The 22,410-nt window shown below is 46.1% G+C and overlaps 1 protein-coding gene and 1 long non-coding RNA gene across 2 annotated transcripts in view; both read left to right on the forward strand.

The window, feature by feature from the left end:
* KIAA0586 (KIAA0586 ortholog) overlaps nucleotides 1-16,110 on the forward strand; it is a 76,601-nt gene extending 60,491 nt beyond the window's left edge. Inside the window, exon 33 of the mRNA XM_028733520.2 lies at nucleotides 15,736-16,110. Coding sequence (XP_028589353.2) covers nucleotides 15,736-15,875 — 140 coding nt within the window. The 3' untranslated portion in view covers nucleotides 15,876-16,110. The remainder of the gene's footprint in view (nucleotides 1-15,735) is intronic.
* On the forward strand, nucleotides 5,915-13,639 carry LOC144325756 (uncharacterized). Its single transcript, XR_013390952.1, has 2 exons — nucleotides 5,915-8,122; nucleotides 8,589-13,639. It is a non-coding gene; the product is annotated as an uncharacterized LOC144325756 (long non-coding RNA).
* Nucleotides 16,111-22,410: the final 6,300 nt, after the last annotated feature.

Consider the following 22,410-nt stretch of genomic DNA (forward strand, 5'->3'; position numbering starts at 1 on the left):
ATGAACTTTAACAGGGAGAAATGTAAAGTATTGCACTTGGGCAAAAAAAATGAGAGGCACAAATACAAGATGGGGGACACCTGGCTTGAGAGCAGTACATGTGAAAAGGATCTAGGAGTCTTGGTTGACCACAAACTTGACATGAGCCAACAGTTTGACACGGCAGCTAAAAAAAGCCAATGCAATTCTGGGCTGCATCAATAGGAGTATAGCATCTAGATCAAGGGAAGTAATAGTGCCACTGTATTCTGCTCTGGTCAGACCTCACCAGGAGTACTGTGTCCAGTTCTGGGCACCACAGTTCAAGAAGGACACTGACAAACTGGAACGTGTCCAGAGGAGGGCAACCAAAATGGTCAAAGGCCTGGAAACGATGCCTTATGAGGAACGGCTAAGGGAGCTGGGCATGTTTAGCCTGGAGAAGAGGAGGTTAAGGGGTGATATGTTAGCCATCTTCAAATATATAAAAGGATGTCATATAGAGGAGGGAGAAAGGTTGTTTTCTGCTGCTCCAGAGAAGCGGACACGGTGCAATGGATCCAAACTACAAGAAAGAAGATTCCACCTAAACATTAGGAAGAACTTCCTGACAGTAAGAACTGTTTGACAGTGGAATTTGCTGCCAAGGAGTGTGGTGGAGTCTCCTTCTTTGGAGGTCTTTAAGCAGAGGCTTGACCAGCATATGTCAGGAGTGCTCTGATGGTGTTTCCTGCTTGGCAGGGGGTTGGACTCGATGGCCCTTGTGGTCTCTTCCAACTCTATGATTCTATGAATATACGACCCCCTTGTTAGAACATCTGCACGGGCTGCCCATTTGCTGCCAACCAGCATGAAGGTCCTTGCCAATTTACAAAGCCCTGAACAACTTCGGTCCAGCAATACCTTGGCGGCTGTCTAAACTCTGATCCCAGCTCAGTCACTGAGATCATCTGCAGGAGTGTTGGTGGTGACAACATCCCCCAGTTGACAAGGAGCAGCTGCCCTCAGCATGAAGGAGAATGAAATAGTGTCATCGGCCCAGTCTTGTAGGATCCTCTACCAACAGAGATTCAGCAGGCGCCTTCTGTTTGAACCTCTAAAGGCCTGCTGAAAGGTTTTGTATTCCACCAGGCTTTACATAGGCAATCAAAAGCACACTTTTCAGTAATAATGAATTGATGATCTCTGGTTTTAAATTGCTATGTGGCATTGGTACATAAAAATATTATTGTAAACCACTTTGGGTGTTTTTGTGATATAGCAGTATATCAATATTTTTTGTAAAGAAGTAACATAAAGTAAATGACAGGTAATGTGGAGTCTGGTGAGGCCTTTCAGTATAAAGTGGGAAAGTGGGGAAGAGAAGGAGAGGTGCTACCAGCTGCTGCGATAGAAATCAACATTAATATTGTTTTCTTCTTGGTGCTGCCTTGGACTCCTATGCTACTGGTGAAACTTCATTCTGTAGGGCCTTTGCTTTGTCATCTTTGCCAAATGCGCTTTAAAAAACCATTGTTATTCTCTCCTCCTTTCCCCTCCGAAAGGCTTCTTGCCAGAAACAAGTCTTTCTCACAGTCCCTCGCAGGACCCGGACACTTACTCTAGGATATAGCTGGAACAGCTCTGAGCGCCCTGCATTGTGCACTTCATGAAACTAGTAATTGCCGCTGCCTTCATTGAGAAAAGCGAAACGGCGAGATGGGCAAGGATCCCGCTGGCACCCGCCTTGAGTGGCCCTGAATAAAAGCAGATGAGGGTGATGCTGAGCTGGCGAGGCTGACCTGCGTTCACCCCATCAGGCATACGTCCCTTTACATAAACAGGGAACCGAAAAGCAGAATGAATGGACGTTTAAAGGAAGGGGCACGCTGGGATGCTAATGACTATATTAGCCCAGGAGCCGGTTAGTTACCCTTCCCTACGCTTCTTGCAAATTAGGGCCACAGCAGCATGGTGCCTGTCACTTCCGAGTGGCGCCAAGCAGAAAATATAAAGCTGTCCTTAACTGCCCCCTTGGCCTATACCATGCAGAAAGCTGGGGGCTAAATTAGAGGCTGAAAAAGTTGAGCAGGTTATAGCTGGTGCTGCGTGCGTCTGTATGTGCAGAATGTCAGTTGTTTCGTTTCTGGGAGTGATTGTTGAGATGGTGCGACGGGGATTCGTGATAAAAATTATGTCGAGGCAGAGGGACATGGCTGGGGGGAGGAGAGGCTGCTGGCCTCTGCCGCAAAACAATCCACCCTAAAGGGTCGGTGATGAATGTGGCCGAGGAGGTGATGGAGGCTTGGGGGCCAGGTTTGAGGTTCCCCACCTTAGCACTACCTTCATTGGACTCAGGCCCAGGGTTCCAGAGGGAGGAAAACGTCACGGGGAGTCATGGCTGCCACTCTTGTTCACAACCCAAGCAGGTTCAAAGCTAATGGCAATCATAGCTTAGGGGATCCCCCTGATTTCAATGAGAACTGGGTGCAGTGAACTTCCTCTGACCCCTGAACTTACTGTAACTTATCTCCTGGTTCTCATGTCTAGGATTGCAGCAGAGGGATGTTCCGGTACTATATATTTAATTCCAGCCATGTTGGCTAGTTGCTTGTGTGACATCCCAGCGTTGCCAGGCTGCGCGCATGTGTTGTTCTGTACATAATCTGACATCAAATAGGTTTACATTACTTCAATGAAACACAGCACTTAACTCAGAAAAGCCATTTTAAGATTTTAAGTAAAAGCCGGGCCTATTTGGGTAGCTCCCTAATTGCCAGTGTTTCAGGGCGCTGCGTGTTCCCCCTCTCCCTCTCTTAAGAGCATAATTGTAGTTCTTCAAGTGATTGCTGTGCATAGTTGGCAGGCCTTAATGAAGGTTTCTTTTAGCAGATTGCAGTCTTGAATTATTATTTTTATGAAAAAATTATCAATAGGGAATATTTAATACTATTCCCCATTGCTTGAGCACAGTGATATGCTACTTAGAAAACATGCTTCTTATTCCCACTGTTGTGTCCCACGCATGTTCGTGGCTGCCTGGCTTTTGAATTTATTTATTTTTCACATTTATATACCACCTTTATCTCGCAAGGATCTCAAGGTGGTTGATGTGGCTTTCCTCCTCCTCCCCATTTCATCATCACAACAACAACCCTGTGAGGGTGGTTAGACCTAAGAGATGATGGCTGTCTCCAAGGTCACCTAGTGAGCTTCATGGCTGAGTGGGGATTCGAACCCTGCTGTCCCAGGTCCTAGTCCAACGCTCTTAACCACTAAACCACCATTGGCTCTCTAGTTCTCTGCTTGTCGTAAGAGCAAAAGCTTCTGAGCTCCTCCTGCCGGCTGCGCAGGAGGAGAAAAGGGAACAGAGAAGCACACAGTGTTCTTGCTGTGGTTCATGCATGTTGCACTAAGCCAGGTGCGGGGTGCTGCTCAAATGTTGCTGGATTTCCATAATCCCTGGCAGTTAGCCATTCTTGCTGGGCTGGAAGAGAATTATATGAGCCACATCCAGAGGACCAAAGCTTCCCCACCCTTGCACTAGGCCACAGTTTAGTGTGACATGCTAATCCTGCGATGATAATTTGAAAAGGTAAGAACCAGAAAGATAGGATGGGCAAATATGGGACATTCAAAAAAAGTATGCTGCCCTTCATCCATAGAACTCAGGGCAGTTCACAGCATGAAAATACAAGGTAAAAACACAAAATGCATAATAAAAACAAGAACAAAAATAAAGCAATAACCCCTCTCCCACAATTGCATTTTAAAGGGTAAGGTAAAGGTAAAGGTACCCCTGCCCGTTCGGGCCAGTCTTGCCAGACTCTAGGGTTGTGCGCTCATCTCACTCTAGAGGCCGGGAGCCAGCGCTGTCCGCAGACACTTCCGGGTCACGTGGCCAGCGTGACAAGCTGCATCTGGCGAGCCAGCGCAGCACACGGAACGCCGTTTACCTTCCCACCAGTAAGCAGTCCCTATTTATCTACTTGCACCCGGGGGTGCTTTCGAACTGCTAGGTTGGCAGGCGCTGGGACCGAACGACGGGAGTGCACCCCGCCGCGGGGATTCGAACCACCGACCATGCGTTCGGCAAGTCCTAGGCTCTGTGGTTTTACCCACAGCGCCACCCGCGTCCCATTTTAAAGGGTACAGGATGTTAATCAGTCAAATGGAAGGGACCATTAAAGGTGTGCTGAGTGCCTGAAAAGTTTGCATAGTGTATCTGGCATAGGGAGTGAACCCTGATGTCTGTGATATCTTATGCATGATCCTCAGTTGGATGGTCAGTAATGATGAAGAAGACTCCCTGAAATCTTCCCTTGCCTCCGTACTGCCGATCAGTAGACATAAGAGTGTCGGCTGTAGTTAGCACTTTCAGTTGATGCAGGGGCCAGAGTGAGGTCCAGCAGACCTGGCTATGCGCTGTGTGTGCACTTGCTAAAATATGTCCCAGAATCCTCTGGACCACACTGGGTTGTTGTGGCACACACCTGCAGGAGTTCCTCAGTAGGCAAGTTGGTGTGAACAGGATTTCCTAAAAGAGGGAATACTTCCAGCACAACGAAGCCCACTTAGATAAAAATGGGTTCACCAATGTTGTCGCTATGTGGATAACTCATTTTTTTACTGTCAAAGCAGTGAGATAGCCACACCTTCTGGGAGGTGTTCAAGGAAAAGAAGGTCCGCCTTATTTAGAAATTTCCAAGAGGAAATTCCAAGTAAAATAAATATATACTTTACAGTTTTCTTAAGGTGCCTTAAGGCAGAAGCAGAATGAGCAACACACACACACACACACACACACACACACACACACACACACACACGAAGCACTTTGGAGGAAAGGGGGATGGGGGGGGGGCTAATCTGGACTGAAATTAATGAATGTAAGAATTAGAAATAAAAACTCCTCAGCCTAAACAAAAGAGGAGCAATTTCCCCTCTTAACCAGAGCCACACAACCGTTTCTTGTTTGCTTCCACTCTGGTTGACTGTTGTTGTGTTCTGCTAACTCTCTTGGGCAGTAGCTTGACTTTTGTTGAATGAACCGATTGTTTTCCTTTTGTGTTGCCCGTCAAGCGAGCCCCCATCTGGTTTGCATCAGACTGTTTTCACAGCCAACAACTGCTGCCTTTTCTATATCCTGACACTTAAGGGCCCCCACGCTATCAAAGCATTGCTGTGAGAGCCTGTCTGGCTGGACCCATGCAGCTGTGCCCTGGCAGCTTGAAGCTATTAGCCAAATAATGGCAACTTAGAACTTGAACCGGCTCTTATTCCCATTGGTGGTGGTGGTGGGGTGTGTGTGTGTGTGTGTGTGTGTGTGTGTGTGTGTGTGTGTACACTGAACACAATACCGTACTGCTGAACCCCGCAATTCAGCAGTGGGAGCCCCCAGTCCCATCTCTTCTTTCTAAAACTTTCTAGGGTTGTGTTTTTGCTTTTTAATTTGCAAGCATCTGAGAGAACTGCAATTTCTAAAACACAAACACATTAACCAGAGGCACCTCCTTTAATGTTGCTTAGAACTGCTTCCAGTGGCATTGTTCAAGATAATAGTTGGCGTGCAACAATACAAGGAGGATTTGCTTGTACAAACTGTGATTTATTTATCTTTTAGGATTGCCAATGGACACAAGGTTGCTTTTGTACTCAGGAAACTTCAAGGGCTGTTTGCAGACCCTGACGTTATGCTGCTTCATGCATTTTCTGCCTGAGGATTTTTCTTCTTCTAACATGCAGCACAGTTGGGACCCCTGGCAGCCCCTGCTTCCAGATTGTAAAAAGGCTATCTGGTCCTCAAGGTTCATAGGCCTTCTCTGAATGGCTGGGCTGTGCCTATTAAAGCCCTGGAAATCACAGCTAGCCTTAGTGAGGCTTCCTGATCCCTTCGGTCTGTGATATGACAATCCTCTTTTCCCCCGGGGCATCATCTACGTGTGAAAAAGTAGGTATTGCCACTGGCAATTATTCAGATATTATTACGAAGTCAATGTGCTTTCTAGTGAGCAGTGATTACTTACCGCTACTCCTACTGTACTTTTGAACACAGATGTGCCTTATGAATATGTGTGTCCGTGTGTGTTATAATTGCACGTGTGTGTGCTCGCTGTAGAGACAGATTGAGAAAGCGAAGGCTCTGACATTGCTCTTGAGTGTGTGTGTGTCTGCACGCGCATGGCAATGCGATCTCTGTCTCTCTCACACACATTTTCTTGCACAGCTTTGAGGAATGCTGGAAGAGCAGCGTGAGGCCACAGCGCTACAGTTGCCAGCACGCCATCTGATGTGAAAATGGGGGGGGGGGGCGTGTTTCCTCAACGCTGCATTAATTTTGTTTGCTCCTGGCACCCGTTGCGTGTAGGATTCTTATCGCTGTCACTTTCAGAAACAGATCTGATTGTCTAAAATAGCTTCTCTCTTGCTGGCTTCCTCTGCTCCAGTATAACACAAAGCTTGCAAGTAAATCCGTCTGCTGATGCTCGCAAGCAGGACAGCCAAGCCACCCCAGTTGTTTCCCTCCTAAACGTGGTTTTTCCCAGCCATCGTGCACATCCATTTAAGCTTATCCTCACATGTCTAGAAACACTTTAATTTTTTTAAAAAAAATCAGCTGGAACCAAACTGGAATGTTAAAAGGCTTGTGTTGTAAGTCGTTCTGAGTTTCTGTAAGAAAAGCGACAAATAATTTTAATACAGTGGTGCCTCGGAAGACAAAAAGAATCCGTTCCGCGAGTCTCTTCGTCTTGCGGTTTTTTCGCCTTGCGAAGCAAGCCCATTAGCGGATTAGCGCTATTAGCGGCTTAGCGGATCAGCTGATAAGCGGCTTAGCGATCAGCTGTTAAGCGGCTTAGCGGATCAGCTGTTAAGCGGCTTAGCGGATCAGCTGATAAGCGGCTTAGCGACTTGGGAAAAAGGGGGGGAGGAAAAAAACCCTGCAGGAACTCGCAATACATTTTCATCTTGCGAAGCAAGCCCATAGGAAATTCGTTTTGCGAAGCACCTCCAAAACGGAAAACCCTTTCGTCTAGCGGGTTTTCCGTCTTGCGAGGCATTCGTCTTGCGGGGCACCACTGTAAATAACAACAATTACTCAGGTTATTGTTATGTTGTGTACCTCTGCCATCTGGCGCACCTGGCCCCAGCAGGACCCTTGAAATTCACGTGTTTACTGCCTTCATGCTAGGATGCTTTTCTAGCTACGGGCAAATTCTTCTAGTAGCTCAAATGGTAATAAAGACACCTGATCTGTTGGCCTTGCCAGAGCTCTGGAGAGAGGAAACAGAATTGTGCTGGGCCATCAACATGCTTTGCGGTTTATGAGACAACTGGACCTAAAAGCCTCTGTGGAGCAGCAGGAATGTGCACTGCTGTTCTTCGGCTTCTACTAGGGAACGTGTTTGCAGATGGGAAGCACAGCGCTCCCTCCCTCTGCCTGACTGCCCAGAGCCATTGCCTACATTTGTGTATTTTGGGTTAACATTCAGCTGTCCTCTACTCGGGCATCTACGGTGGCTGACAGTCTGTTTCTCAGTGCAATTAATGTCATGGACTGGTTGGACACAGAGGAATAATGGGAGGAACCAGCTGGCAAACCACCAAGGGAAAGAAGGCCCAGAACCCAGGGATTGGTGGTGGGAGAACAAGTGGTCAGAGAGAGAAGATGGGGGGAGGGAGGGAGGTTGTTTATATTATATTTTATATATTTCAAATATATAAAAGGATGTCATATAGAGGAGGGAGAAAGGTTGTTTTCTGCTGCTCCAGAGAAGCGGACACGGAGCAATGGATCCAAACTACAAGAAAGAAGATTCCACCTAAACATTAGGAAGAACTTCCTGACAGTAAGAGCTGTTCGACAGTGGAATTTGCTGCCAAGGAGTGTGGTGGAGTCTCCTTCTTTGAAGGTCTTTAAGCAGAGGCTTGACCAGCATATGTCAGGAGTGCTCTGATGGTGTTTCCTGCTTGGCAGGGGGTTGGACTCGATGGCCCTTGTGGTCTATTCCAACTCTATGATTCTATGAGTATTCTGTTCTATGAGGTTTCAGAATCTGAAGAGGTAACAGGGCTTAGTGAGCAGGGGCAGTCTGTGGCAGAGACAAATCCAGAAGCAGAAGCAGGAGAGGAGGGAGGCCAAGAGGCAGAAATGGCTGGTGAAGAGGTTGTCAGGAAAAAGCAGCAATGCAAAAGCAAGCTGCAGGTGTCTGGAATGCAAAACACAATGTTGATGTCTGGGACTGTACTATTGGAAAAAGGGGGCAGTCCATTCAGTGTACTGAGCACCGGATGTTAGCTCAGAGTGTCATCCGACCTGTACTGGAAGTACAGGGGTGGAGTTAGTGTGGTCTTCTGCTGGAGACTGGAGGGTACAGACACGTTTCTCTGTACTGCTGGAATGACAGAAATAAAGAGATGTAAATAGATTTCTGTCTGTCTCTTTTCCCCTCCCTGAGGGAAGCAGGGAGGAGGGAGGAGGGTGTGTCCCTCTCACGTTGAGTGGGATCGCCGATTTGTGACCTTGCCTGTAACCTGCCGGGGACGCAGACGGGAAGGTCAACAAGGATCTCGAGCCGAATGCCTGGTGTGTGGCCAGTTACCTCTGACTGCGGCTGAGAATCCTAACAGAGTCATGGGTGTCCCCCTCCTACTGTGACTAGCTCCCTGTCTCCCTGAATCAGAAGAGGCATGAAGAGGGCGGAGGAGAGGTTAGTGTCAAGCAGGCGCAGTCTCAGATTGCTTGGGAAAAATCCCTTTAAAAAGAAAACCTTTAAAAAGAAAACACTCCTAAATGACTTAGGACATTTCAGCAAATGTGGAATGTGCTTCCCAGGAAGGTTCACCTGCCATAGCCTTTGATATCTTTCCAGTACTGTATCAAATCCCATCAAATGCTGGACTGCGAGAGTACCAGCTAGCTGGCTTTTGTTCTGTTTTTCTTTCTTGTTTTCTAATGTGTGTTTCCCTGCACACTCTGTAGTATTGCATTATTTTATTTTGTGTTTAACTTGCTGGTTCGGTGTTAATATTTTGCAAGCCACCCTCAGAGGCCTTGGCTTTAGGGCGGCAGATACATTTATAAAACAGATAGAACAAAACAGTAATTCGAGGGATGCTCTTAATCTGCGTATTAGCTCAGTGCAGATATTAGGGTGTGTGAGCAAGAAGGAAGCAGACTTAATGCTTAACTTGGCTGCGCTTCTTCCAGTCCCAGAAGTTTCTGTTAAAAATCTGGGCCGCTTTCCTAGTCAGCCTGGGTTGGGCTGCAGATGAAAGAGATGAGATTAAAGCCAAAACACTTTTCCTTGTTTGCATAGTTTTGACCCAAGCCCAGGCAATAAGTGATAGCAAGAGTGCTATCTCCTTTCACTAAAATAAAAACAGTTTATCCCAGTGTAATCATCTGCTTATGTTTCGGTTTCTTCCCCTCTTCGTAGCCTTCCCTTATATAGCATTTTTGTATAAAACGTTAAGTTGAATATAAGCTACAAATATTTGTAACGAAAGATTAAAGCTTCATATCTAAAGCCAGGGGAGGGGTGTGAGAAGTGCAGAATAAACAATAACTGAAAATGGATTTTCCCGGAACTTGGGGGTCAGTGTTTCTCTCTCCCCGCCCCACAACAACAACAACAAGAAAAATGGATGGGGAAACAATGCAAACATGTCACTGTTGTTATTTTAAAAAGCAAACAGAAAGGAAGCATCTTTGGAAAGTGTCCTGAAAGAAGACATTGAAGTCATTTTTGTTGTCTCCATTAACTTGTGCTTAGCAGTGAAACAACGTTGGCAGCGGCTTTCAGATTGTACAGACAACTCCCCACTTATGCAGGGGTTACGTTCCGGGGCACTGCCCGCGTCAGTGAAAAGCCTGAAAACCCTCTCTCAACCTCTGGAAACCCTTGAAAAAACCCTTTAAAAAACAGAGCATTTACCAGATGCCAAACTCCACCACATTTGCTCCCTCCAAACCTCCTTGCTCAAACACCAACTCACCACAGAGCCACAGCGGTCTGTGCAAGGGCTCCTGGGATTGCACTTGCAAAGGCTTGTGGGATTGCTAGGTGCTGTTTTCGTGCCTGGGCTCTTTGAGGGTTGTTTTTGCCATTTTTAAAGTACTTCCAGGATCGGCATGATGCGCATCAGTTGGTTATGGCCTGTATTTGAAAGGGACTCAAAGATCCATGGTAGCTCTCAAGACTTCCTCCGTGAACCTGGCTCCAGAAGGCAAATTTGTCCACCACTGCTGATCTTCTGCTTTTGAGCTTTCTCTCGGGTCACGGAGTGAGACTAAAAGCCAACAGGTCTGTCCAGAACAGATGTCCCGTGGTTATCAAGCAGAGGTCCTCCAGCCAGCTAGTCAATATGGAAAGGCAGGCCAAAGGCCGAAATCTTGAAAAGCACTGCAGTAGGAAAACAGGTTGATTTTGACTGATTTGATTTGTTATATTTCTGTGCCGCTTTTCATTCAAATGAATCCCAAAGCGGCTTACAAAAAAAACACAAATAACAATACAGTAATACAGCATATAGGGGCAATGAACAAATCTTCAGTAAAACAATCCATAAAACACCATCAACAAAACAACTAAAAAAATAAGCTGAACTGAACTATTACAACAAAAGCCATATTATATGGTTAACAAATCAGTGCCGCATTTTGTCATCTATAAAACAGTAGCAACAACATTAACAAAATAGCAAACAAAAAACAAAAAAAAAACCCAACCGAGTTCATGCACACACTGTCTGTCCCTGTCCCATGACTCATAATCTTTCACTCTATTCCGTTCATTAAGAGACACATATCCACAATGCCAGTGGCAGGAATTCCATTCGGAAGGTTCCTTGGGCTGGAGATGGGGCAGCGCAAGTGAGCCCAACCACCCCATGATGATAGCCAAAGTCTCTATCCCTTCACTGTTCTTCTGGAAACAGCTCCCTTATGATTTTAATGGCTCCGTGGGTTCACTCTAGGTTTTAAAAACTCTGGATTCTGCAGAGCTCTAGATTCTGGGTTTCAAAAAAAATTGGGGTAGGGGAAATGACAGCAGCCAGCTTTTTGCTTCTTCTGTGTACTGTAAGAATCAGGTCTATATTCCTACCCTCTGCCTCCTGTTCCTTTGGAACTATTCAATCTGTACAAAGGCCCAATCCCTCTCAGCTCATTTCTGTTTGTAGGAAATCTCCTCCTCCTCCACCACTGCAGCAGAGTGTGGCATGATCCGTGAAGGAGAATGGGAAACCTTTTGCTTATTGACAGCTCCCTCTCTCCAGTACTGTCCCAGATGCTTGCAAGTAATTTTGGAAGTGCTGGCACTCAGCCCAGTAGACTGCCTCTCCACAGACTGCTGCAAAAGCAGCTGAGGTGCGGACCTTTTCACACCATTAAACCCTTCACATTATCATAAACGTGTCTCGGTCCTGCATGTAAATTCTGCCGTGGTTTTAGAGAACCATTTTGTACCCACTCTGGGAGAACTGGAGTCACTGGTCCAGTGACCTTCAAGGGAGAGTGCAGTGTTGGAAACGGGAACAATTTCCATTAAGCATTAGATATAAAGGACTGGATAAGACCTGAAGGTCACCCAGTTTCTCTGTTTTACGTTAGCCCAGGCCATAGTCATCAAGCAAAAATGAGTAATGAAAAGGTATCTCCTCCAGCAAACATGGTTTGGTCTGGCAGGAATACGTGAGTTAATTCCAAGAAGATGTGTGGTGCATTGGTTAGAGTGTTCAACTATGCCGGGGGGGGAGACAGGACTTTTGTCAGTCCAAGGGTCAAATTCGCAAATGGGCAGCTTTCTGAGGTCCACATGCCACACCCAGCCTGGACCTTAACCTCTGTTGCTTGGCCCCTCCCCTTTATTTGTCCCATTAACATCTTTTGCTGCTCCAGTTCAACCACAATCCAGATATTTTTTTCTCCCTTGCCGCCCCTTATGATTCAAACTGCCTCTGGTTGAGGCTAATCTGACTTTCTTAGGGCCCGGGACCACTAGGGTGTTGCTATTTGTAGACCTTGAGGCTCTCCGTGGGGCATACCGGGAGAGGCGGTCCCGTTGGTACGAGGGTCCTAGGCCGTGAAGGCTTTCTGTGACTTTCTGTGACTAATAACCCCAATGGATTTGCTCTACCTCCAAAGCTGGGGGCAGCATCCTTCTGAATATTGGTTGCTGGGATCTGCAGTGGGGCGGGAGAGGGCTCTTGTGCTCAGATCGTACTTTGGGGTCCCCATAGACATCTGGTTGGCCTCTATGAGAACAGTAGGATATAATGGCAACATGGCTTGGGTCCTTTTGTTTCAGTCCCTTTCCACTGCTGTCACACACTGAAACGACATTGAGTTGCAATGCACTATGGCCCTGAGGTCTGTCTTCTTATAAACTTATAAACTTCAGAGGAAACCCAAGGTTCTCCAGAATATAATCCAAAATTAAAGGTAAAGGTACCCCTGCCCGTACAGGCCAGTCTTGACAGACTCTAGGGTTGTGCGCCCATCTCACTCAAGAGGCCGGGGGCCAGCGCTCTCCGGAGACACTTCCGGGTCACGTGGCCAGCGTGACATCGCTGCTCTGGCGAGCCAGCGCAGCACACGGAAACGCCGTTTACCTTCCCGCTGGTAAGTGGTCCCTATTTATCTACTTGCACCCGGGGGTGCTTTTGAACTGCTAGGTTGGCAGGCGCTGGGACCGAGCAACGGGAGCGCACCCCGCCGCGGGGATTCAAACCGCCGACCTTTCGATCGGCAAGCCCTAGGCACTGAGGCTTTTACCCACAGCGCCACCCGCGTCCCAAAATTAATAAGTTTAATACATGGGTAGGCAAACTAAGGCCCCGGGGCTGGATCCGGCCCATTCACCTTCTAAATCCGGCCCACAGATGGTCCAGGAATCAGCGTGTTTTTACATGAGCAGAATGTGTGCTTTTATTTGAAATGCATTTCTGGGTTATTTGTGGGGCATAGGAATTCATTCATCCCCCCCCCCAAAAAAAAATAGTCCGGCCCCCCACAAAGTCTGAGGGACAGTGGACCGGCCCCCTGCTGAAAAAGTTTGCTGACCCCTGGTTTAATACATGGTGGTTTGTAGCATTTTTAGACGGTTGTTAGATCGCTTTCATGGTATGTTGTTTTCACTTGCAGCCAAGTGAGCATTTTCAGCAGTCTTCAGTCTTTATCTTTGGTGAACAGCCATTAGAGCCACAGCTTTTAGGTCCACTGGGAAAATGCTGTTAGGCATAAATGTAGCGCATTAGTGCTTCTGGAAGCATCGCTTTCGAAAACCGTTTTCGCAAGTCAGGCAGCTGCTTGTGCATCACGCGGCTCAGATTTTCCTTTCCTTTGCAACAGCAGCCGGCAGTTCTCATTCAACCTTAAAATAAAAGGAACAGCACAGCTCGAAAGAAGCAGAACACCAAACCACTTCTCTGCAAAGAAAGGCTCTAAAGGGTTGGAGACCCTCTCATTCTGGAAAGATGCAACTGAGAAAGGAGGAAGCAGGCCGGCTGGAAAGGAGCTTCGCAGCAAGATCTCCAAATACTCTCCTTGTGAATTGCTGTTTTCCTTGAGATCTGTGACTTTCCACATGGTTGGTCCAAGAAGAGCCCATTGACTTTTCTTTTTAATAAAGTTTGGGTGTCTGTTCCTTTTCTCCTGGGAGTTGCACCCCAGCATCTTTCAGAGGCAGTGTAAGAAGTTTTTAATTGAGTCCGGCCTTTCATGGCATGTGACTCTCGTTTGCTATATTTATAGGATGTTATATCGTTGCCATGGAGAGACAGGCACGCTCTGCCTCCATGCCTCTGCTGTTTCCCAAGAGACAGCAGAAACCCATATTCTTATCCATGGCTGTGCTGAGCACCTGAAATGTCAGGCTTCTTAGCATCTTGAACAAGAGCAGCTTTGATAGTAAACCTCACTGCCTTCCTTGAAAGTGCAGAGGCACGGTTCGCTTCGCCGTCCGTCATGCTAAATAAACTCAGACTCCCTGTGCTAGATCAGAAACTTGGGCTGGCCTGGTGGCGAAGAGACCCTGGGAGCAGGAAGAGCCAAGTGGCCTCTTGCTGGTCACTTTAGAACAGGTCAGCAACCTTTTTCAGCCGTGGGCCGGTCCACTGTCCCTCAGACCATGTGGTGGGCTGGACTATATTTTGGAAAAAAAAATATGAACAAATTCCTATGCCCCACAAATAACCCAGAGATGCACTTTAAATAAAAGGACACATTCTACTCATGTAAAAACACGCTGATTCCCGGACCGTCCGCAGGCCAGATTTAGAAGGCGATTGGGCCGCATCCAGCCCCTGGGCCTTAGGTTGCCTACTCCTGCTTTAGAAACTCATACCCGTTGCTTGTCTGCGGCTTCAATGCCAGGGCTGATCTGCTAATTAGTAGTCTCCGAAGCGCAATACAGAACAGACTATATGAATCTGAGCTGCCGTTGCATAGCCACAGTAGATAATTAAGCAGGGGAAGAGTTGGTAAATATTATCCCTCTAGGGTTGAGGGGGAAATGTTAGCTGCTATGCGTGTCAGTGAAAGAAGCAAGATTATTAATGTAGCATGCCTCAGTAGTAATGCAAACTGCGCTAGAGACTTGGGTTTCGTACTTCTAATGGCTCACGGCCCCGGCGCTCTCAACTGATACTTCCTTTTGGTTTGTTGCACCTTGGGTGGGCAAGATGGTTTCTTCATATAACAATAGCTGCCTGCTGTGGATTTCAGTTTCAGGTGAGGTTAGTTGAGCTTGTGGCTGAGGGGGCTGCCTTATGAAAGTCAGAAGTGGTGGACATTCAAGCTGCTGTGCACATCGATCCAGTAGAATGACGAGAGTCTATGCTTTGTGCAAATTAGCAGTCGGGAAAGAAGTCCAAAGACCATATATGATTCTCTAAAATGTTTACTAAATTCATATCCTGTCCTTCCTCCCAAAGGGGCCCAGGTCAGCAAACACATTCATGATTTTAAAATGCACAATAAAAAAATGCTTAGAAGCTCTTTATGACATCTTAAAAGATGCACAATGAAATTTTTAAAACAATTTTTAAAACAGATGTAACCGGATTGTAACCAGACATCATCGCTGTACTGTTTTCACATCAACAGGCAGAGAGTTCCAGAGCACATTAGTGTCAATTGATGGTTGCCACACTGGTGTGCAGAGAGCAGGAATCATATCATAGAAACATAAGAAGCTGCCATTTCCTTGGGCTCACACATGCGTGCCCAAGACTCACTTGTGCGTTCTCTGTCTCTTCTATGTTCATGGAAATTGCAAGTTCTCTGAGTACATCAGACTAGGCAAATGATGGTTTTCACTTACCCTCCCAAACAAACTTGCAAACCGCAATTTGAAGTGGCCCCGCTAGAGAGATGGGCAGAGTTAAGGGGGCCGAGTGGTCTTTAGCGATTACAGTCATGGATGCTTGTAATCCTCATAGAGTCCGGTTTGAATAGCTTAACATTTCTTCTCCTATTTTTGGATTTGGAAGAAACTAGCCCCTCTCCTGTTTAGTGTTTGTCCGGGTTACTAGCAGTGTGGGTGGCTAACAGATGTCAGAGCACACACCCAGGAAAATCTGAGTCAACAATGCAGCTGCCGGCATAAAATCTTCTGGCGTTGTCTTCCCATGTGCCGATGCTGCATGATCCAAACAGCATGCGCAGGGCCTCATGGCGTTTTTACATACGAAGATGATGACGGCAGCTTCAGCACATCTTGCATTTGTTCGCTTGGCTCAGCTTGGAAACAACTAAATCTTTTCTCTCTCTTTCAGGGGGAGAAACGGCACCTGATTTAAGTTTCCTGCCTGCGCCAGCAAAGATGTCTACGATTGTACCATCTGCCAGTATAGACGACCAAAGCTTCAGTTCTGTCCACGGCAGTGCAGATTCGTCAGGCGCAGATACGTTTTGAAGTGTGCATGTGTATTTGTGACACAGACGCGTATGAGCTGGGGAAGGGGAGCGTTGACAGCTGTTTGTGCGGGAACAATACACGGTGCAGAAATTGCATCAACCACATGTTTTGACATCGAATTAATTGGCTTGCCTTTCATCACTAGAAACTTTTTATACGTGTGTGTTTCTTACATGTGAAATATGTACACTATTTTTTTAAACAAATTAAATATTTTATTTTTAAAAATGAATTTCAGCCTTGCTGGGTATCTTACAAGCCCTATGTTTCCTTTCCTTTTTTTTGACTTGTTGTTGCATGTTTATAATAATAATAATTTTATTATGTATATGCCACCCATCCGACTAGGTTGCCCCGGCTGCTCTGGGTGGCTTCCAGCGATAGAAGACAATAAAATATTTTTTTAAAAAAACCAATAAAACCTTTAAAAATTCACTATATGGGGCTGTTTGGAAGGGCAAGGGGGATCAGACCATTTGGGGTAATGTAGGACCAAAGCAGGCCATTTGTTTCTCTAGCTTAGTATAACCTACACTGATTGGTAGCAGTTATGCAGGATTTGACACATAGGCCTTCTCCAGCCATACCTGAAGAAGCCTGAATTTGAACCTGGGACCTTCAGCGTGCAAATCATGTCATCTGCCACTGAGTTATGACCCTTCCCTGCAGTTGGCGCCAGAAAGGTTTCTTTGTTCTGCCAAGGCGGTAGGTAAGCACCAGTTCCACAGTTTGGGAGCCTTTGCAAAAGGAGTCCACATTGGGTCTCCCTAACCTGGAAAGGGCAGGATGTGTAAATCCCATGAGTTCTTTCTTACTGCCTCCAAAAACAATGCAGGTTTTTTTTTTAAAAAAATTGTCCTTGCTCATTAATTTTCCAAAGGGAGTTGTACACGCAGCAGCAGGTGTATTGAAGCTGTGGGGAGCACCTGCTGACTCGTGCTGGAGCAGCACTGGAGGGTTTGAAGACTGGAGTCTGTCCATATTTTTGTTGTTTAGTTGTTTAGTCATGTCCGACTCTTTGTGACCCCATGGACCACAGCATGCCAGGCACTCCTGTCGTCCACTGCCTCCCACAGTTTGGTCAAACTCATGTTTGTAGCTTTGAGAACACTGTCCCACCATCTCGTCCTCTGTCACCCCCTTCTCCTTGTGCCCTCCATCTTTCCCAACATCAGGGTCTTTTCCAGGGAGTCTTCTGTTCTCATGAGGTGGCCAAAGTACTGGAGTCTCAGCTTCAGGATCTGTCCTTCCAGTGAGCACTCAGGGCTGATTTCCTTCCGAATGGAGAGGTTTGATCTTCTAAAGGTCCATTAGAGATGTGCACTTACTACAAGATTCGGTTTAGGCTCCAGTTGGGCACATCAGAAGGCAGCCTGCTTTCTTCCTAGGTGCTTTTGGAGGCTGCCTGATTTGGCTGAAGATCCACATCTGCAGAATTGGATGAAAATTGCAGGCATGTTAGGGTGAAGCCAGCCAAATTTTGGAATGGGAGCTGCAGCAATTTTTCCACAAGGGCAGTCTTTACAGTTTGGGATGGGAATAATAATAATAATAATGGCATCACTTAATCTCCCCAAGTGTTTTGTGGGCAATTGTACTGAAAACGGAGACATCAGAGAAGTGTGTCCCTGGGTAGGAAACCTGTCAAATTACAAACAGGCCCAGGAAATTTTGTGCTAGACAATTTTTAAGTTCATTGGGGGGCGGTGAGTGCACAAAAAGCGATTTGCTCCTCTCCCTGTGGTTTTGCAGGCAACAATTTTATTATGGAAAGGGCACACATCATAGAGGTGCCCCGAGGATAGTAAGCTGTGAAACGTCAGAAGGATGCCCAGAATTTCCCAAGCAAGCATGTCTAGAATTAGCAAAGAGCAGAGTACAGAGAACAGGAAAAAACGAGGTGATCTTTCCCTGACAGCATCGTGATCAGAAAGCTGCTAAAATCATTCCCACCTTGGGATTGGCCATGCTGAAGCATGGGCAAGAAATTTATTAAATAAGTGAATTTAAAAATGAGAAACTTTTGAAACGAAGCTGCTGTAATTTCTGGATTTAAAATTTATTTGTGTATTTTACGCGTGTGTGTATATCTATATACACAAACATGTAAAATACACACACATACAATTATCATATTTTATTGGTTTAAAATCCTTAACACATCAAACTAAATGCCTAGTCTCAGTGACAGCAACTTTGTACATATTTAAACACCATCAAATAAATCAAACATGAAAAAGTAATATATCTAAAAATGCACAGCTCTCTGGTAGCAGTTTCCAATGTTATGTATGTACACTTAGAATAACCTTAGGGCTTCGGTGATATTACATTCTTAACACAAACATAGTAAATCAACCCTCAATGTCAAAAACCCTGCTCTCTGAGCACAGTAATTACAAAAGGACAACATAAACGCTGCTGGCAAGAGGCGGGGGAGACAATTAAGGCAGGAGTAAGAAACGAGAAACGATGGAGAGAGGAGTCAGCGAGTGAGTTATGGAGCAGGCTGCTCCATAAGAATTGGAATAATTCTCTTTCCGAAGCAACTGGATGTCGACAAAGTGCTGAACAATAACACAGACCAAAAGACAGCATTCCATAACTAAAAATTAGGGGTTTCCCTTGATAATACAGTAATATTGGTTTTGTGACGCCCTTAGTTCTAACATGCCTATGGTTTGTTAGATTACCGTCAGGGCTTGGAATGATTTCATTCAGTTGAACAAAGCTCAACTTAGAACTAGCTCCTTTTAAAAGCGAGCTGCTCGTTTTATGGAAGGCAGAAGTCATTTTGGGAAGGAAGCAGGATACGAATGAATGACTGAAATCCCATCATTTTGTTAGCCATTCAGAGATGGCCCTCTACCAGTTTTCCAATATCTGGGATTCACTTTTTCTGGTTGCCTCCAACACGGAGAACAAAAGAGTCTTTGTCTTTAAAAAATGACATCCAAATACGTAGAGAGACATAAACTGGAGAGAATCTTACATTATCCTATACCTTTAATATATATTACATTCCTGTAATGGTGTATTACTGGGACGTGGGTGGCGCTGTGGGTTAAACCACAGAGCCTAGGACTTGCCGATCAGAAGGTCGGCGGTTCGAATCCCCACGACGGGGTGAGGTCCCATTGCTCGGTCCCAGCTCCTGCCAACCTAGCACTTCGAAAGCACGTCAAAGTGCAAGTAGATAAATAGGTACCGCTCCGGCGGGAAGGTAAATGGCTTTTCCATGTGCTGCTCTGGTTTGCCAGAAGTGGCTTAGTCATGCTGGCCACATGACCCGGAAGCTATATGCCAGCTCCCTCGGCCAATAAAGCGAGATGAGTGCCGCAACCCCAGAGTCGGTCACGACTGGACCTAATGGTCAGGGGTCTCCTTAACTTTAATGGTGTATTGCAGGAAAAAAATAGTCGTCTTGGACAAGCTATTTCCCCATCTTTAATCTTCCTGCTGATCTTCCGGAATTGCCCAGAACATAGCTTGGAAACCACTGGGTTAGCAACATCACATGGGGTCGGTTGAGGGCAATGTTATGAAGACAGCCCATGTGATCCAACCACATGATTTCACTATTTCACATAATCTTAGGCAGTGCTTTCTTCTGGGGGTGCTCAGGGGTACGCATACCCTTTAAATTTTTGTGAATCTTTGTACGTTTGTCCATTTACTGTATTTATTTTCCCTGATTTGAACTATAAAATGGTGATTTTCTTGAGTCAAAATGAGAGTATCCCTAAACATTTTTTTTAAGGAAAAAAAGCACAGATCTTAGGGAAGTGTGGGCCGCAGGCATAGGAGAGCATCAGCCCCATTGTTGTGTGGGTCTAGGAGACTGTGCTGACCTGGCAATCTATCAACTATGACTGAAACTGGTTTCTAGATCTGTAAGACACAGAACAGCTGTGGGGCCAGTTGTGTACTGCAGGCTTCACCAACTTTGTGCCCTCCAGATGTTTGGGCACCAGGTTGGCAGTGGCCAGTGCATCCACTGCATTCCATTTACCGCAAGGTAAATACTTGCCCAAATGGAAACTGGGTGGTAGACGGATGCTACAGAAAATATACAACAATCATCGACATCTGCTCTCCAGATGCTAAATTTGCATAGTTGGTCTTGCAGGGAACAACTCTCCCTGCTATGGTGTCTCCTTTTTGTTATTGTTGATGTACGATGTTTTCGCTGCTCTGCTCCGCCTGCTGCAAAAAAGGACAAAAGGGGGCAAGGAATAAAAGCAGCTCCCATGAAACGAACGTGGTAGAGAGCATCCATCATCATCATCTCACACACACAAAAGTAAATAAATAAAAATATGAAGTCCCCACAGCATTCCTGAAAGGGAAGGGATTTCAGTTGGATAATGAGAAAACCACGTTGTTGTTGTTGAAAAACCTTTAGCTCAATTCATGTGTGTGCGTTCTAGTAAGCAGGAATCAAAGAGCCAAAAGGGATTTTTAAAAAAAAATTAAAAAATTAAGACTGTAATTTAATAGGGGTAGGCATGTTTATGTTTTTTACTTAGTTTGCTTTTTATCTTTTTAAACTATTCATAATTTTTTTCATTTCACAAGACATGTTGTTAATGTTCCAATAGGGGAGAAGAAGCTTCTTCGAGAGTGGGGAACCTCTGGGTCTCCAGCTGTTTTTGGACTACAACTCCCATCATCCCCAGCTAGCAGAACCGGTGGTCAGGGATGATGGGAATTGTAGACCAGCACACCGCTGCACTTCCAACTTGACACTCTCTCCCCCAGCCACCAGCCCTGACCACACACACACACACCGTCCCACATCTGAGCAACATGGAATGATGGCCAGCGATGCATTCTCAAAAGGGAAAGCGTGGCTGCATAGGTTTGGACTTGATTCTGGCGACATATACAGGGCAGGGAGGGACCTAATTTCGCTGGGTCAAATATAAAGGTAAAGGGACCCCTGACCATTAGGTCCAGTCGTGGCCGACTCTGGGGTTGCGGCGCTCATCTCGCTTTACTGGCCGAGGGAGCCAGCGTACAGCTTCCGGGTCGTGGCCAGCATGACTAAGCCGCTTCTGGCAAACCAGAGCAGCACACGAAAACGGTGTTTACCTTCCCACTGGAGCGGTAACTATTTATCTATTTGCACTTTGACGTGCTTTCGAACTGCTAGGTTGGCAGGAGCTGGGACTGAGCAACGGGAGCTCACTCCGTCGTGGGGATTTGAACCGCCGACCTTCTGATTGGCAAGTCCTAGGCTCTGTGGTGTTAACCCACAGTGCCACCCGCATCCCTAAACAGTGTGGTACGCTATCTTTATTTTCTTCTTCTTGGCCAACTCAAGAGGTGTTCGGCGTAAAACAGCTACATGAACACCTCATCGCCTCCCGGCCACTTTCTCTTCTGCTTCTCCAACTTGGCTCAGCTATAACAACAATAAAAAGGAGGGGTGGGGAACCATTTCAGTTTGGGAGAGGAAGAAAAAGTCCAGATCAGGAACTCTGCACTCATGAAATCTTGGCCTGGTTGAAGGCTACAAAGCCGTCGCTTCCTTTGATGTGCGCTGCTGTTTTTCAACTTTAAAATGCGGCCAGAAAATCGCGAGGCATGTTCCCTTACTGTGGATAATAATATCCGTTCGCTAAAAATGTGCGCACAGGAGGAACGGCTCGTTTAAGATGAGGGGACATCTGACCACGGGGAGAGAGAAAGCTGCCCAATTATGAAACAGCTCCACAAGCTCAGTATTATCTGAGTTTTTAAAATAAATAAATAAAAAACCTCCGTGTTTAACAGGATGCCAAGTTGATTAAGCCCAACTTCTGTCTCCTTGGGAAAGTAGAACCATCTGCTCCTGATTTGCCAAGGGGGAAAAAATCCAAATATATAACTGGAAATGGCTTAGCCTGAGAATGTGGCACCTGAGATAGTTTGAGGAAACTCCAAAGATGATGATAGAAACCAAACCACCATAAGGATGTTAGAAGAGTCTGGATCAGAACAATGGCCCAACACGTCCAATATCCTGTTCTCACAGTGCTCAAGCAGCTGCCTTTGGGAAACCTAGAAGCAGATTTTGAGCACAAGAGAACTCTTCTCCCCTAAGGCTTCCAGCAACTGTAAGCAGAGCACAGACCATTAGGGTTGGTAGCCATTGCTGTTGCCGGCATGCAGAGGGCTGGGAGGCTAGCTGGCGCAAAGACCATCACTTCTGCTCCGACGTAAATCAGCGACCCGGGCTTCAAAGTCAGGGCACACCATCAGCAGATCGAACTGCGCACACAGAATAGGCGTGAGGCTTGTGGAAGCATACTACAACTACAGATTTATTAATCATAAATCAGGACAAAGAAACATGTCGTCTCTCTCTCATGTCATCTCAGAGAGAACAGCTAAAAGCAAAAGCTGTACACAAACGGAAGTTCCCAGCAAGCTGTGCTGGAATGTAAACAGACATGTGACACGTAAGAATCCCATTTCTGTTCCTTAAGGTGGAACGGAATTCTCAACAGCTACTACCAACATGAATTTAAAGCTCTCTCCTGTCGTT

The sequence above is a fragment of the Podarcis muralis genome, chromosome 1 (genome assembly GCF_964188315.1).
Source record: "Podarcis muralis chromosome 1, rPodMur119.hap1.1, whole genome shotgun sequence".
NCBI classification, from domain to species: domain Eukaryota; kingdom Metazoa; phylum Chordata; class Lepidosauria; order Squamata; family Lacertidae; genus Podarcis; species Podarcis muralis.